The sequence below is a fragment of the Daldinia decipiens genome, assembly GCF_022478715.1.
Source record: "Daldinia decipiens strain CBS 113046 unplaced genomic scaffold F4813scaffold_9, whole genome shotgun sequence".
NCBI lineage: Eukaryota > Fungi > Ascomycota > Sordariomycetes > Xylariales > Hypoxylaceae > Daldinia > Daldinia decipiens.
Genome location: NW_026054552.1, coordinates 725,935 through 740,428, shown reverse-complemented (window position 1 = coordinate 740,428; position 14,494 = coordinate 725,935). Strand labels below are relative to the sequence as shown.

Genomic DNA, 14,494 nt, shown 5'->3' with positions numbered 1-14,494 from the left:
GATCTAAAACAGATATGTCTAGAAGTCTAGTATAATAAGTAGACAGATATCTAACTAAATTTGTTCTTTAAAAACTTGAAGCCTGTACAATCTTCACTTCTAAATGAGCTGAGTTAACCGATGCTTCTACGAAAGACTTCCGAGATGATACGAAAACAATATGAATAGTGCAACGAAAGGAATATATAAACAAACTCTTGCAAATGTGTATATTCTATATAGTTAGCAATAAGCGGCCAGCAGGATCCCGGATGCTGGAGTCTCGGTCCTTATATCATACAAAGCTGCCTCGTCCTTATTGCACCGACACTCATGGCTGCATCGATCTATATGATTCTTGCCGTATCGTCGAGTTGACAGATAGAGAGCCATATATCCCCATTCGACGCCGGTGGCTTACCAAGATTTTCGTCGGCGGGGACGTTATATGATTATTCTTCCAGTCATCTGGTATGAGACGTTCATCGCAATCTTTTAATAAAAATAACCCGTTAACCGTATTATAGAGGTATATTTATATGTCTTCGATGCCGTTTTGATTCTAACAGCAATGCTCTGGATGAATTGGTACCACCCTAGCGAGATTGGTGTTCTTCTTCGGGGACAGGAACCAAAAGAAGATGGAATAAAACTTTTAGCTGAGGAATTTGCCGGAGTGAAGCAAAGACGCAGAAGTTTAGATACAGATGATAAATAACGGGTAAACTCATTTGATATAACTCATTAATTCCCAATTAGTTTTGAAAATTAAGATAACACCATCAATTAATAATTGTTTCTAAGAATCTTAAGAAGCGCAGCCCTGGAATGGCTTTGAGGCTGTATACAGTCATACCAAACTTGGGGCGGTACCAGACTAATACGAATAGTTCGAACTCAACCCAACGTCTGATGAGGCCAGATGCATTACTTCATATAGAGCTTTTCCGGTAAAGATCTCTCCGTTCTCAAAGCCACCAGTTGCCGGACCTATATATCTTTGGTAGCTGTGGAAGTCTGCCAATAGTAGCTGAGTGGTGATGTTGGCAACGAAAGTACCCTTCTCGCCGATATCGAATGAGACGGTGATACCTTCTGGCGGACCGGTAGTTGGCTTCGGGGTGTATTCGCTGTTAGTGCCCCACGGTATGACTGTTGCTGAAGTATCTGTGCAGCTGATAGAAATATCTTCACCGTCCTTCGAGATATATCCCGACCGGTGATGTCCCCCATCTGGTACTTTCAGATCAAACCAAACTAGAGAATACGGACCAACGCGAGCGCGTCCCCAGTACCAGAAGTCCAGTAGTTCCGTAAACGGGCGATCAGCCCAGTTCTTGTCATGGTATCCATTTCCAGTAAACTTCACGTGCTCTCCCCCTATAGTCAGGTCTAGTGTGGCATCGGCATCAGGAATCGCATTGGCCCAGCCCAAGCCAGGGGAAACTTCTTCCGTCACACCGAGGACGTTAGGATCGCAAGGATATCGCGGGGGCGCTCTCTGTTGAGAAGATATATGGTCAGAGAGATATTCAGGGGTCAGCAATGATGAGGAGTGAGCTTACGGCACGTAACAGCAACGAACCGGAAATTCCTGCAGCAGAGTAATCGAGCGTCACGTTATAAGACACTTTATTATCCTTTGGGTCTAGATAGCCCTCAAAAGCCATATTCATGCCGGGTCCCTTCCATTGGCTTGCAATACTCTTATCATTCGTAGTGATGTTCGCCCCATATGATGCGAGTCCACCAGACGAGTAGCTTGTCCCATTCTTGAATGTTCCTACGATCGAGATGATCAGACTACCACTTATTTGCGGTGTCACGGCATAGTCCCCAGCCTCCAGGAAATTAATAACAACAGACTCGTTGTCCGAGGAAGTCGATACCGCATCAAAGTACCACCTAAATTGAATAAGTAACATGTTGCAGCAGGCTTTGTCGTTTAGTATCCTTACCAGTCAAAACTTTTACTATTCGGATAAGGTAGAATCTTTTGATGGTCGAACGCTCCCAGTCCGCCTTGAACCGATCGTAGTTCTGAAGATACGCTTCCATTCCACTGCTGCGCATATAGGCGGTAAGCCTTGTCGAAAGCGGTAGCGACGTGAAGAAGTGACAACAACAACAACAACAAGACGTAGGAAGCCATGATTTCCGTACACCGAGAAGAGATAGGTTAAAAGCAAATATTTCGCAGGAGGCTCGTAGGTTTTATAGATCGTAGGATCTAGAAAGATCTGGTATACATAATCTAACGGCATACCCACTCGGTCTCGCTTTAATATGACGAAACCTGATGAGTTCTCGGGTTCAAGGCATAAGTAAGGGCCCTTGCAAAGTACCATCCGAGGTCTTTTCAGAGCTTCCAGCATGGTATATCGCACATATTGAGTACCGATTTGAGAACCATACTTAACTTCGATAGGGCCGGCATTGTGGGTTTCTGAGGCTGTACAGCTGCAAGGATTCTCGGGTACCTCGCATGATGCCACGAGGAACCCGAGAAAGAACTCTGATTGGTTCAGAGCCTCGGTATCTGAGGAACTCAGGGGTTTATCGACTTTCTAGAGAAATGGTACTAAACATTAAGCCAAGCTAACCTTGCATTCTTAGGAAATTAGGTTAGGCAATGCTGGCTCTTAATGTGAGATTATAAAAAGGCCCTAGGAGGTAGAAACTCGTTTCTCATACTTTTCTTCACAGTCTATCTCTAAAACTACGATCTATTATTGCTAGTTGCACTTGCATTATCGTCACATGCTTGGGACCTCCAGTCCCGTTTATTGCTCAATACCTCTTCACATCCTAGTTATATAAATATCTACTCAAGACTAACATTCGCTTATTACTAGGCTATAATTACTATATCTTGCTGTATTAATGTCACTACGCCCACACGAACATCCCGCCGTACACTCAGATACATCATTTTATTCATGAATCTGTGCTATAGGTTTCTAATATAAGCATCTCTGTAGAAGGGTTACCATGGACTTCACAATAGGGGTCAATCAAGGGCTCCCATTAGAGTCGGTTTACGTAATGTATGAGTTATTCGAGTCGTAGCGGAGGTAAATAGCCAAAGTATACGATTGGACTAAGTTTACTGAGAGACCGGACGGATAATGGAACACTAGAGTGGAGGTTGTCAGCCACTTCATCGGATTTGATTGAGTATCTAAGCTATTAGCCCAATACAATAGAATATCAGACAATTGTCGCGAACTGTTTTCTACATTATGTAGATATCATATAAACGTTCTATAATGCTACAGCTTGAGTAGGTATTTTGGGGTTCGAAATTAGATATCCTACAGCTTTAGAATCAACGTGGTTGCTATGCTGGTTACCATAGGTATTTAATTGATAGTGCTTCAGGGGTTTATTCTATTTGCCCTTGCCGTATGTCCTGGTTGGTATATTAGCAGACGGCATCAGAGCTCCTTTCTCACGAGACCTGCACTGCGAATATTTCAAGGGCTGGTGTGAATATCAAGCCGATCATAAGTGCCAACCAGTTTCGCCTAGCATATGAAAAAGTACCTAGGTTGTGTGCCTATATTCTATTAGGACCTGCAGTTACGCTTTGATAATAAAAGAAATCACAGTAGAATATTAAGCACTTACTTGAATATCAGAGGTCTATGTTATCCAGGTAGGAAATTCATTTGGTTGTATCATCAGCATTATCATCGCCCGTGCCTTACCTAACTAGATAGCTCGAAGACTGGAGTACCGTGAAGCTCTCGGTAGGGATCATGTAACTTTGCCACATCCTTGCTATCTAGCGTCACTGTATCTTGGCTTTGCTCATCTTCACCTGAATGCTCCTTAGATTTTCGCGCACGACGCATGAAGCATACGACTAGAGCTACCAGTGCGATACTGAAGAAACCCCCCAGGCTTATCCCTACTATCTCGCCTGTGCCCAGAGTTGAGCCTGATGAACCAGCTGAATCGGCATTCACGGTGATACTTGGGTCTCCGGAAGAAGACGCGAATGTCACTAGAGGGGCATACGATGAAGGTGACGAAGGGTTCTGTGAAATGACTGACGTGTCGAAAGTCGTCGGAATGGACTGCAATGAGGATGAAGTGCCAGTAGATGGATGATCGATTATCAAGTTGGTCGTGCTTTGCAATATTGGTGGTGGCTTGCTCTGATCATCGTCCATGTAACAAAGGTCATCGGGTCCGCAGTGATAACCCCAAGGACAGCAGCCTATGCCACACGTCGGTAGCTTTCCCTCTTTGACTGTGGTCTGGACACTCGAAAAGGCGCCCTGTTGATCCAAGTTGCAAGCGATGACATTGATTTCTTGACAATCCCCACCGCCTTCCTTTGGGCAGCATAGAACTGTCGTATTGGCCGCAAGGACGATACAACTAGTATCTATAGTACAGTAGAAGTCTGGCGGAGCAGGCGGGTCGCAGGGACTGTAATAGGTCTTCTCGTTGTCCATGGTGTCTTGTATGTTTCTTCTATCTGGGATGTTTTTAAGCATGGAAAGCAGAAAATGGCGTAAAGAATGTGATGTTTGAGGAAAGGGAAAATTTAGGAAGCCTGTAAATTAGACAGGCTGCCAACCAGGCGAAGGGCTACGTATTGGGGGTGTAATACATGAGATGGCAGTGCTGGCTTAATTAAGTCTTTGTCGGTGCGCAAGTTTGTTTTCAGAGTACCTCTGATTACAGACAGCAAAATTGATGATGGACTACCAGATACTACCTTCAGCAACAGCCCCTGAAGCTAGCAAACTTGCAAAGCATGGACCATAATTGCCCAGTTTTGCACGAGTCACATTACTTTGGCCAACAGGGTTCTCGGTAGTACTTTGCATGCTTGAACTGTGTTGTTTGGTTAATTCCTTGACCTATCTAGGTACTTGGGTTCTTACCTATGTTAGGCGCCTTCTTATGCCTGCCATTTTATCAGTAATAAAATATTAGGGCAACGAATAATATAGGAAGTAGATTTAAAGCAACTGCTACCGATACACGTAGTTATATAACCATACCTTAGAAATGGTAAAGCAACCTTGGATGTTATCCAATGAAGTATTTCATACCTACATATTTCTTTATCGATAGAAGAAGTTTGGAGTTGAAAGATGTGTAGTGTAATGATGACTAACTACCTTCGTTGAAGAAAAGGTTTATAGTACGTAGGTACCTACCCAGTATGCATAGACTTTTATATGGCCTAAGCTTGGATCTCAGATGGAAAACTTGGAGCCCTGTGGGGTTTAAGTTCGGAATCTAACCTAATGGGGATATGTACTACCTAGGTACCTCTTAAGGGAGGGGAAAAAGAAGGAAAAAAAGGAAAGACCGATAAATATCCGACACGGTGTTGCAGCCTCCAATTGTTTGGCAATTTTCCAATTAGATGGAGCACACGGCAAAAAAAGAAAAAATAAAAAAGAAATTTTGGCATTCCAGTCCGTCGTCCCCAATCTCACCAGTTTGCCAGTCCGTCCGGTCTAGTCTAGCCCGGGCAACAGTTCGACCTAAACTCCTAGACTCTATACCTTACTATTTCTAAAGTCTAGGTACCTAACAGAAATTATTCCGTCGCCACCCAAGCTTTCTTCCACTTTACAAAACTTCTCAACACTGTTCATATCTCGTCATATTCGTCATCATCCCTCGCCCTTTCCCGTGCGGACCTAGATTTTTCTCCCCGCCCGTCTTAGTCCGTCTCGATACCCGATTACGTTAGCGCGCCGCTGTGTCCTACAGAGGTATAGAAGGCAATAACAGTAATAATAATTATTATTGCAGCATTGCAGGTGCTGCCTGCCCACTGTCTACCTACCCACTTCGTACCTACCTTCTCCGAACCCGTCTAAACAAATCTCCAAATCACAATCGCATCCAACAAACATTTCTCCACCACAACTCTAATAAACCTTCCTCCGTTTTACATTTTATCCATCACCCACTTCTACATACACTTTTACAAATCTCTCCCTAGGGACTGACGAACACCTTTCCTTCCCCGCCATTCACATTCAAACCCCAAAAAAACCAAAACTAAAAAAACTACATCTCCCCTCTACCTTCGCCTGACACTATCGATTTAGTTCGATTCCTCCTCCCACTTAATCCGGACTGTTTCCTGCTTTGCCCCTTGCGAGACACAACGTTTCGTCCCGAGATTTTCTATCGCGCCACCGAAGCAGGTACAAAGTCTTCAGGTTCCGCTTAACCGTATAAGTCGCTCGTAGAATTAGCAGCATCTCTAATAGGAGGCAGCTCTTTCATTATTGAGCACCCCTCTTCTTGACCTTGTCGATAAGATCGCTTTACCCAACCAGGCGCGCAAATTTCTTCACAACCTAGCGCAACCATGGCGACAAACGGCAACGTCACCCATACCGACCAATTCTCGGGAGGTCCTACTGCCACAGCTTCCGGAGGCGTTGTTCCTTCTGCCGACCAAACAAGTACCACCAGCTCCAACAATAATCTTGGAAAGGACGAAGTCGCCTGGTTTTTCGTCGAGCAGTACTACACCACCCTCAGCAAAAATCCGGAGAAGCTTCACGTAAGTTCTTAACGCATGCTACATTTAATAGAACGAGGTTTGCTAATTATCTACCTAGCTATTCTATTCAAAGCGCTCTCAGTTCGTCTACGGTCTAGAGGCTGAGATTGCCAACGTGTCTGTCGGTAGACCGGTATGTTTCCCCAATAGCTACGCCATGCCTGCTAATTTTATTCTGTACTAACGCACTTTCATAGAACATCCAGGAGCGCATCAAGCAGCTAGACTTCCAAGACTGCAAGGTCCGTGTCTCCAACGTCGACTCCCAGACCTCGTACGACAATATCGTCATTCAGGTAATTGGTGAGACTTCCAACAAAGCCGGCGACCCCAAGAAGTTCGTTCAGACTTTCGTCCTTGCCCAGCAGCCGTCAGGGTATTTTGTTCTGAACGATATTCTTCGATACATAAACGAGGAAGGTGACGAGGAGCCGGCTGAAACCACTCAGGAGGAGCAAGTAGAACCTGAGACCCAGGCTGCCCCGGCAACCAAGGAGGAGCCAGAAGCACAGCCCGCAGCCCCTACCGAGGAGCCTGCGTCATTCGATGCGGGCGTTGTCGACAAGAAATTAGAGGATGTGAGCGCGACTCCCGAAGACAGCACTCCGACCAATGGTGACGTAGCAGCCGAGACGGCCGCCAGTGAACCGCCAGCGGCCCCAGAACCCGCCAAGGAGCCGGAAGCTAAGGTTGCACCTGATCCCGAAGAGACGACCCAAGAGATCGTGGAAGAAGACATTAAGGAGCCAGAAAAGCCAGCCGACCCAAGCCCGACCCCTACTCAAGCACGCCAACCCCCCGCAAACACTACAGCAGTGCCTGCAGCTCCTGTTCCGGCTCAACCACCCAAGCCCATGACTTGGGCCAGCCGGGTAGCTGCCGGTGCGGGTCCCCGACCTGTAGTGCCTCTTCCGACGAAGCCGGCAACTCCTGCAGCCCCTGCAGCCCCTACAGCCCCTGCAGCAGCGCCGCAATCGCGCCCGGCCGCACCCACCCAGTCAGCAACAGCCCAAGCACCCGCTCCGTCCCAAAGCTCCGAGACCGCAACCCCCGCTACGCCTGCCAAAGAGACGTCTACAGAGTGGCAGACGGCTGGCGGCGACTCAAAGCGACAGAACAGACCCCAGTCGGTTTCCGGACCCCAGACCGACAAGGATGGCACCATGGGATATGTCAAGTATGTCACGGAGAAGGTAAACAAGGACGAATTAAGGGCATCGTTAGCACAGCATGGCGAATTGGTCTACTTTGACATCAATCGCCAGAAGGTAAGCCACCATAGCATGTTAAACTGTGGTATATAGTCTAACATCTTGCAGAACTGTGCCTTTGTCGAATTCGCCACACACGCAGGGTACCAAGCTGCTGTAGCTGCGAACCCTCATGTGATTGATGGAGAGAGCATCGTTGTGGAGCCCCGCCGCCCCAAAGCAAGCGCTTATGGTGGCAGCAACTACAATTCGGGGCGGGGAAATTTACAGAATCGCCCGGGAGGACGCGGAGGATTCGAAGGGCGGTCTAGCAGTCAGGGTGGACGAGGTAACTTTGGAGGACAGGGCCGTGGTAGAGGTGGCGGCGGTGCGCCTAGAGGCCGAGGTGCCTCTCAAGCTACGAATGCATGAGCGTCCTAGTATTACGGTGCGAGGTCTTACGAACTTTAAGTAGGCAAGGTGTGTATGGGGACTCGGAACTCCTAAGGAACCGGATGTTGCCGCTGCCATGCCTTGGAAAAGCGTTAGACGCAGGATTTTGGAGTTTAGAGGTGGGGTGGGTTATGACTTGGACTCGAGCCTACACGGGCGTCTCTCGGAGGCGTATTCGAGTTGGTTTTAATTTGAGCACGCATATATCATTGCACCATCATCCCTTTTAGCTATTTCTCCCCTCTTCTGCTTGGAGAGGGGGTTTGTACATTGATGGAAGGCTGGAAAAGTTGGCATTCATCTGCATGGGAGGAGTGAATGGGTGATATTGGGAAATTCAAGGGGCCATATTTGTGCAGTTGTACAATAGGGGTAAAGTGAAAAGACCTTTTTTCTTCTTGAAAATATTGTGTACTACCTAGTGTAATGCTATGACTGGACGACTGGTGTCAATGGCGGTCTTGATCTTGCGGCCTTCATACCTGTTATATGTCGGTGTATGTCGGTGCCAAATATGTATCTATAAGCTAAGAAGTTTCTGCTAAGACAAGTTACGTTATTATAGTTTTGAGAAGATAAATAGCTGTCAATAAAGAGCTATGTGATCTCAATATTCGTATAGATCTGTTCAATTTGAAACGCTGTTCCACGATGGCCAAACCAACGGGTAGCCTCCTGAGCCGTGATAGGCGGATAATCTCGAAGGAGGCTGTTGGATTGTAAGATCTAGATCAGCTAGATAGATACGTGTAGCTTCGACACCCATGCCCACTCTCTTTTCCCGCCGTCAGTTGCCCTGCTTTGTCCCTCGAGCGCGTATACGCGTCTAACCGCATCCATTTCGTCATATTGGAAGATAGAAATGCAATGAAGAAAAACAAGATCGTAATATCAGGTCCACTAAATAGTCCGTAAATATGAGAAATGTGCTAAATTTATAGCTACTGATTGCAAAATGATATCTTGTGTACGTACATAAAGCATAGCGGTTATGTATAATGACCCAAGATTGTAGTTAATTCGACCTGGCATAAACCAGTTGCCTCATACGCCTGAACACCATACCTATGCATCTCGTAGACTCGAACTAGTATTAATAAAATATTTACGGGTGAACAATAACGCTTTTCAAGGCTCGGCCATCTCGGCTTCCACCGTCCTCGTCTCCTTAGCAAGGTCATCCACAACATCATCCATCTGGCTGTTAGCACCGTCGATGTCCTCGAAGACCTTCTGTAAGAGCGCTATGAGAGACTGCATCTCGGCGCGCTGCTTTTGGATATCGCTGAACAGTTTTGCGTTATGCGCTTGTACTGTTTGTAATTTTGCGTTAAGTTGCGATTGTTGCTGCGCCAGATGCGGCGCTAGATGTGCTGCCAGAATCTGGTCCGGAGGTAGCATATGCGGTCTTTACGAGTTAGCTAATACTTTACCAATTAGAAGTAATAAAAATAAGAATAAAAGAGTAAAATAAGAATAATAACAATTGGTGGAAAGACGAAAAGGAAAAGTTCGAAAAGGAAAAGTTCAAAAAAGAAAAAACGTACAACACCAGGGATTCGCTGGTCGTCACCGACCCAACTACTAATCTGGCGGTATCCGGTTTATCGATGGGAGAGCGGACGGGATCCCGAGTTTTCCAGATCCTATGGTCGTACGTGAAAGAACAACATGTAATTACGACTTATATACGCAACAAAGGAAAAAAAAAAGGGTAGAATATCCACTTACGGAACAGGCACCTCCGACCCAACCACGCCGGCGTCATCCCTCCTGCGCTCGGCCTCGCTGACCAGGCTCTCGAGCTCGTTAAGCTTGGCCACCACGTTGCGGGCCTGCAGCACAGAATCGAATTCTTTCTGTTCGCAGATGGGGTCAGCATTTAAAATAAATAAATAAATCAATAAATATACAACCCCTCCCCCCTCCCCCCTCCCCCCTCCCCCCTCCCTAATGCTACGGCGTTGGCAAACAAGTCGCTGCGAACTCACCTTACACAGCGCACCCAGGCGATCCACCATCTGCTTCTGGACGGCGCGCAGCACGGCGGGCGCCTGCGCGGCGATGGTCGGGTAGCAGGCTGCAAAGTTGTCCCAGCTGATCTTGGACAGCGTGTGCGACAAGCTGGAGTCCAGCACCTGTTGGAACCGCGACGCCCGCGGCCCCGGTGTCAGCGCCGTGTGTCTCGCCGGTAGCGGGGGGGATGCCGGCGCTTGCTGAGAAGAAGCTGCAGCTGCTGCAGCTGCTGCAGTTTCTTGTCCGCTTGCTACTGTTGCCATTACGGTGGTTGTAGCTCAGTCAGAGTTGGAAAGACAATTTGTCTACTAGTTGCCCTATAGAATGATACGTTGGCGTGCAATGGTATAGGACTTAGTCCTTATGTACCTAATAAGGTATAGAGGATGGGGATTGGATCACATGAAAATAATTAAATATGATGATGATTAGTTTGATAGTACTGATTAGATACGCGCTATTCCATCTGTGAACCGCGATTTTGGGTTGCGGTAGCTTATCGATACGTCGCGACCGCACGTGTATCGTGTATCGGACTAGGTTAGTTAGGTACCTAGGTACGTTTTACATTTGGATTCTTATGAATTGCTCACAGCAGCAGCATCGTCAACCTTTACCTCTAAATTTAATCCCAAATTTGCACGTTAAAAAATTACAAATGATAAAAGTCCATTTCATTCTATTCGGGGTCATCCATATTGCCATTCTGTAAGGTTCATCCACTACAGTACAGTACACTAACATATAAAATGAAAACAATGGATCGGATATCGTGGGATATCATGCAAAACATTACCCACACTATCATGAGCCCTAATTCTCTCTAAACGTCATTATCTTTCGAGGGCAGAAACCTGCCATTATATTCTGCCCCTTGAAATACATGCATCTTCATGGACCAGTTGAATCATCAAAGTAGACGCCGAAACTCCGAACAATGAGTGTAAGAGATAATAAAGAATCGTCAGGATGCTAGTCAAATTCGACAGTATCCGTAGGTCTTTGGTCTCTTCGCTCTTGGCGTCTTCTTCGCCTTCGATCGGCAGCTGATGGAGCTATTGAGCCTGATGGGCCTGCTGGAGAAGGGGTTATCGCACTCCATGTCGCACGACTTGCCGCCGGAGTCTCTAAACTGGAAACGGTCGGTGCAGTTGGGGGCGGTCCACCAGAAGGACCTGGCTGGCCAGAGTAATAGGCTGAATCTTTTCCTGCTCGTCTTCCTCCAGCAAAAACAGGCGTTGGTGGCGACATTGATTCGGAAACCAATCCCTCCGCTGCAACTTCTTCTGCAGTCCTGTGCGAGCTAGAATCGCGTCGGTATCGTTGACGGCTGGGAGGTGCTTCGCTCTCTGAGAAAGTACTAATGGAATCTGATCTGCCCCTATGGCTGCGTCGGTTTTGCGCCGCCGCTTCTTCTTGTGTAATGCGTCGTAATGTGATGTTCCTATCCCTATCATCGTGATATTTCACCTTCACGCTAACTGGTTGACTGGAAACTTGGCTACGATCCCTTCGATGACGATCTTCTTCCTCTGCGGCGAGACCCGCAGCGCTAGCAGCAGCCGCCATAGCAGCTTCTTCGGCGTCTCTACGACGACGGGATTCATCTCGTATATGTGTCCCATTTCCGGCAGATGAGTAGGAATCAGTGCCTGATCCTGGATGTAGAGGGTGAAGAACTCCGTGAGGGTCTGGTGGCATTGACGGCATCGAAATCGGATCGGTAATAACACTCTTAGATCTCGATCTTGACCGGGAGTGTGAATGTGAGTGCGAGTGCGAGTGCGAGTGTGAATTCGAATGGGAGCCGGGAACAGAAACTGGCATTGGCATTGGCATTGGCACTGGTACTGGTACTGGAGGTGGACCACCTCGCGCACCGAAGGGTGGCATTGGTGGACCGCTAACACTCGTTCCCGGAGGACGATCTTCAAGCATTGACGATTCTGTATCGTATGTCAAGGTTGTGGCGGTTGGAGCTGTAGGTGGTACCCGGCGTCGTGTTGATTTTGTTGGCGTACTGTATCCATCGCCTGTGTATTTTGACCCGCGATGCCCGTCCCGTCTCTCGTCCTCCATTTTGCGTCGTTCCTCATCCGTTTGACCATCTCCTCTCATCTTCTTGGCCAACCAACCTAATCCGATGGCAGCAAGAATGCCTTTCCCTGCTTTACTCTCCTCGTCATCGATAGCTCGCCTTGACGGACTAACGTATGACGAATAGTCTGAAATGTAACTGCTCTCTGTAATCGGTGGTCGAGGATGGGATGCGCGTGGTGTCATAGGCTCGGTACCACCACTTAGAACCGTAGTAGCAGCAGGATGGCCAGGGCCCGGGAGTAGTGGCGTGTGCGGTCTTGGGCGGACGTGAAGCTCTGTCCGATCCTCGCTAAATTCACTCTCGGTATACCCGTCAGTAGCACTCTTCCGGACCCGGCTTGGACGGCTAAATCGACTGGGCGTGTCGGTCGCGACCGCGGAGTATTCTTCGTCGCCGTATCTTCGCTTTTCTCTTTTGTCTCGGGAACCTTTAACTAGCGCGCCGGCCCCAAGAAGCCCAGCTAAGCCAATCAACCAATTCGATATACCTCCTTCACGGCGATCGGACCTATTAGATACCTTTTCATCCTCGAAGTAGCTCGCAGAGCCTCTCTGAGATGGGATCACCTCAGGTTGGCGACTTCGTGGCTGCGATATGCTGGTACTTCGTTCTTCATCTATTTCGCGATTCTTTCTCCCTCGCAAAAGTGCCCAAAGGCCAGCTCCTGCTGCTAGTGGACCCAACAATCCCACTCCTCGTCCAGACTTGCGTTCCGATTCCGTAAACCCACCTTCAGAACGCCCACCGTGAATCATTAGGTCATCCCGATCGCGGTTGCTTTCGTGCCGCCAACTAAGGATGAAGTATGTCAAGAACAGGAATGCCATCCACACGGCATATAAAACGAAGGTAAACAAGGGAGACCCATAAAGCGTAAGTCCAAGGGGAACTTGAACGATTCCCAAAATTGCAATCGCTCGACCTAGCCAGCGATGAAGCATGAGTCTAAACGACTTTCTTCGAATATTCTTCACTATGCGGCCCCCGATGATTTGAACTAGAATCATGACATATATGGCAAGTCCAATTCCATGATGGGGGTTCGTTAAGCTTCGACTTGGGCCCACGGCAAACCACCCGAGCACGAATACGACCGTACTGAGACCGACAGCAAGAATATTTAAATATGCGTGTAGCCGAATGAGAGAGCCATATGGCCTAAATCGCGCGTACATAACCGCAGCCGGTACGACGAAGAGGAACGTTATAACGGCGAGGATACCGTGGCCTGTTACCAATTGATGGTATTGCTCTACTGTTGCAAAGCGATTGCCCATGCCTGGTAGAAGTTCAGATTTTGATAGATATTACGATAGTGAGGAGTATCGGCTTACCATTGAATCGCATAGTTTCGAAGTTTAGCCCGGCCAGGTTCGGCAGCAGAAAGGTATTCTTAGTGAAGTCCCAAGTCCCATCTCCTACCACCATCGTGTCCGACGCATAGGTCGCCGACCCGGGCGCCGATAGCGCATCGGCCGACGCCATGGCCGCGGAAATGCTCGTCGACGAGCAGTTCGGTTAATGAACCTAGAGACACCACGAGGGAAAATCGGTAGGAATGCGGAATGCGGAATGCGGAATGCCAAGTTCTTAACGACTTCGGAATGTATGGTTAAAGCTACCCAGAATGTCGGGACAGATATGTTCGAACTTGGGTATAAAGCGGTGAGTTATAGCGGTATATGAATAGCTTAAATTAGTCTTATCCTTCTCATACGTTGTCTCGCAGGCCGAAAAAGCACTTCAAGTCAAAAAGAAAATTTGGGTTTAAAAAGAATGGAAAAAAGTTGCTCTCTGTGAAGGGAAACTATCTAATCACGAGAGACATCTTGAGAGGTTGGATGGCTTTAGTGACATGGCACTGCAGATAACTATGTAAATTATGTAAATTATTTGCTGGCAGGGAATTGGGGAAAGCTCCCGGCCTTCAGCTGGCCCTGCGTTGTTTTCACCGTCGGGTTGCGGGGTGACGAGCGAAACCCCTGTCTTCCTTGCCTTCCCAATCCCAACTTCGTCTCCACTCTGTCATTGAATCTGGTAACGGCATGTAACCAAGTTACATGTATGTAGGTACCACATGTGTACTTTGTATACATGTAGGTTACCCGTATAGATCAACTAGCCGTCATAGGTACACTACGGAACAACGGGCTCGAAATTTACCGTTTCACAGTTATATATTCCGTACCTACCTACCTATGT

The 14,494-nt window shown here is 47.6% G+C and overlaps 5 protein-coding genes across 5 annotated transcripts; 1 reads left to right on the top strand and 4 right to left on the bottom strand.

Moving 5' to 3' along the window:
* Positions 1–856: 856 nt before the first annotated feature.
* Positions 857–2,131, bottom strand: F4813DRAFT_401573 (uncharacterized protein; the record flags this gene model as incomplete). Its single annotated transcript, XM_049248429.1, has 3 exons — positions 857–1,480; positions 1,545–1,884; positions 1,938–2,131. 3 exons carry the CDS (start codon positions 2,129–2,131, stop codon positions 857–859), a joined length of 1,158 nt encoding a protein of 385 aa, XP_049101574.1.
* Positions 2,132–3,276: 1,145 nt separating this feature from the next.
* Positions 3,277–5,117, bottom strand: F4813DRAFT_353470 (uncharacterized protein). Its single transcript, XM_049242650.1, has 5 exons — positions 5,052–5,117; positions 4,881–4,903; positions 4,604–4,830; positions 3,610–4,468; positions 3,277–3,538 (listed from the first exon to the last, which is right to left on the bottom strand). Exon 4 carries the CDS (start codon positions 4,443–4,445, stop codon positions 3,690–3,692), a length of 756 nt encoding a protein of 251 aa, XP_049101573.1. The 5' UTR covers positions 4,446–4,468; positions 4,604–4,830; positions 4,881–4,903; positions 5,052–5,117; the 3' UTR covers positions 3,277–3,538; positions 3,610–3,689.
* Positions 5,118–6,334: 1,217 nt separating this feature from the next.
* Positions 6,335–8,154, top strand: F4813DRAFT_387714 (uncharacterized protein; the record flags this gene model as incomplete). Its single annotated transcript, XM_049246593.1, has 4 exons — positions 6,335–6,532; positions 6,591–6,665; positions 6,730–7,800; positions 7,852–8,154. The coding sequence occupies 4 exons, from the start codon at positions 6,335–6,337 to the stop codon at positions 8,152–8,154; spliced, it is 1,647 nt and encodes a 548-aa protein (XP_049101572.1).
* Positions 8,155–8,776: 622 nt separating this feature from the next.
* Positions 8,777–10,634, bottom strand: F4813DRAFT_337806 (Nnf1-domain-containing protein). The gene is made up of 4 exons (XM_049241219.1): positions 10,167–10,634; positions 9,907–10,034; positions 9,151–9,583; positions 8,777–9,075 (listed from the first exon to the last, which is right to left on the bottom strand). The coding sequence occupies exons 1-3, from the start codon at positions 10,452–10,454 to the stop codon at positions 9,304–9,306; spliced, it is 696 nt and encodes a 231-aa protein (XP_049101571.1). The 5' UTR covers positions 10,455–10,634; the 3' UTR covers positions 8,777–9,075; positions 9,151–9,303.
* A 157-nt stretch (positions 10,635–10,791) lies between these two features.
* Positions 10,792–14,415, bottom strand: F4813DRAFT_353465 (uncharacterized protein). The gene is made up of 2 exons (XM_049242649.1): positions 13,627–14,415; positions 10,792–13,571 (listed from the first exon to the last, which is right to left on the bottom strand). The coding sequence occupies exons 1-2, from the start codon at positions 13,775–13,777 to the stop codon at positions 11,164–11,166; spliced, it is 2,559 nt and encodes an 852-aa protein (XP_049101570.1). The 5' UTR covers positions 13,778–14,415; the 3' UTR covers positions 10,792–11,163.
* Positions 14,416–14,494: the final 79 nt, after the last annotated feature.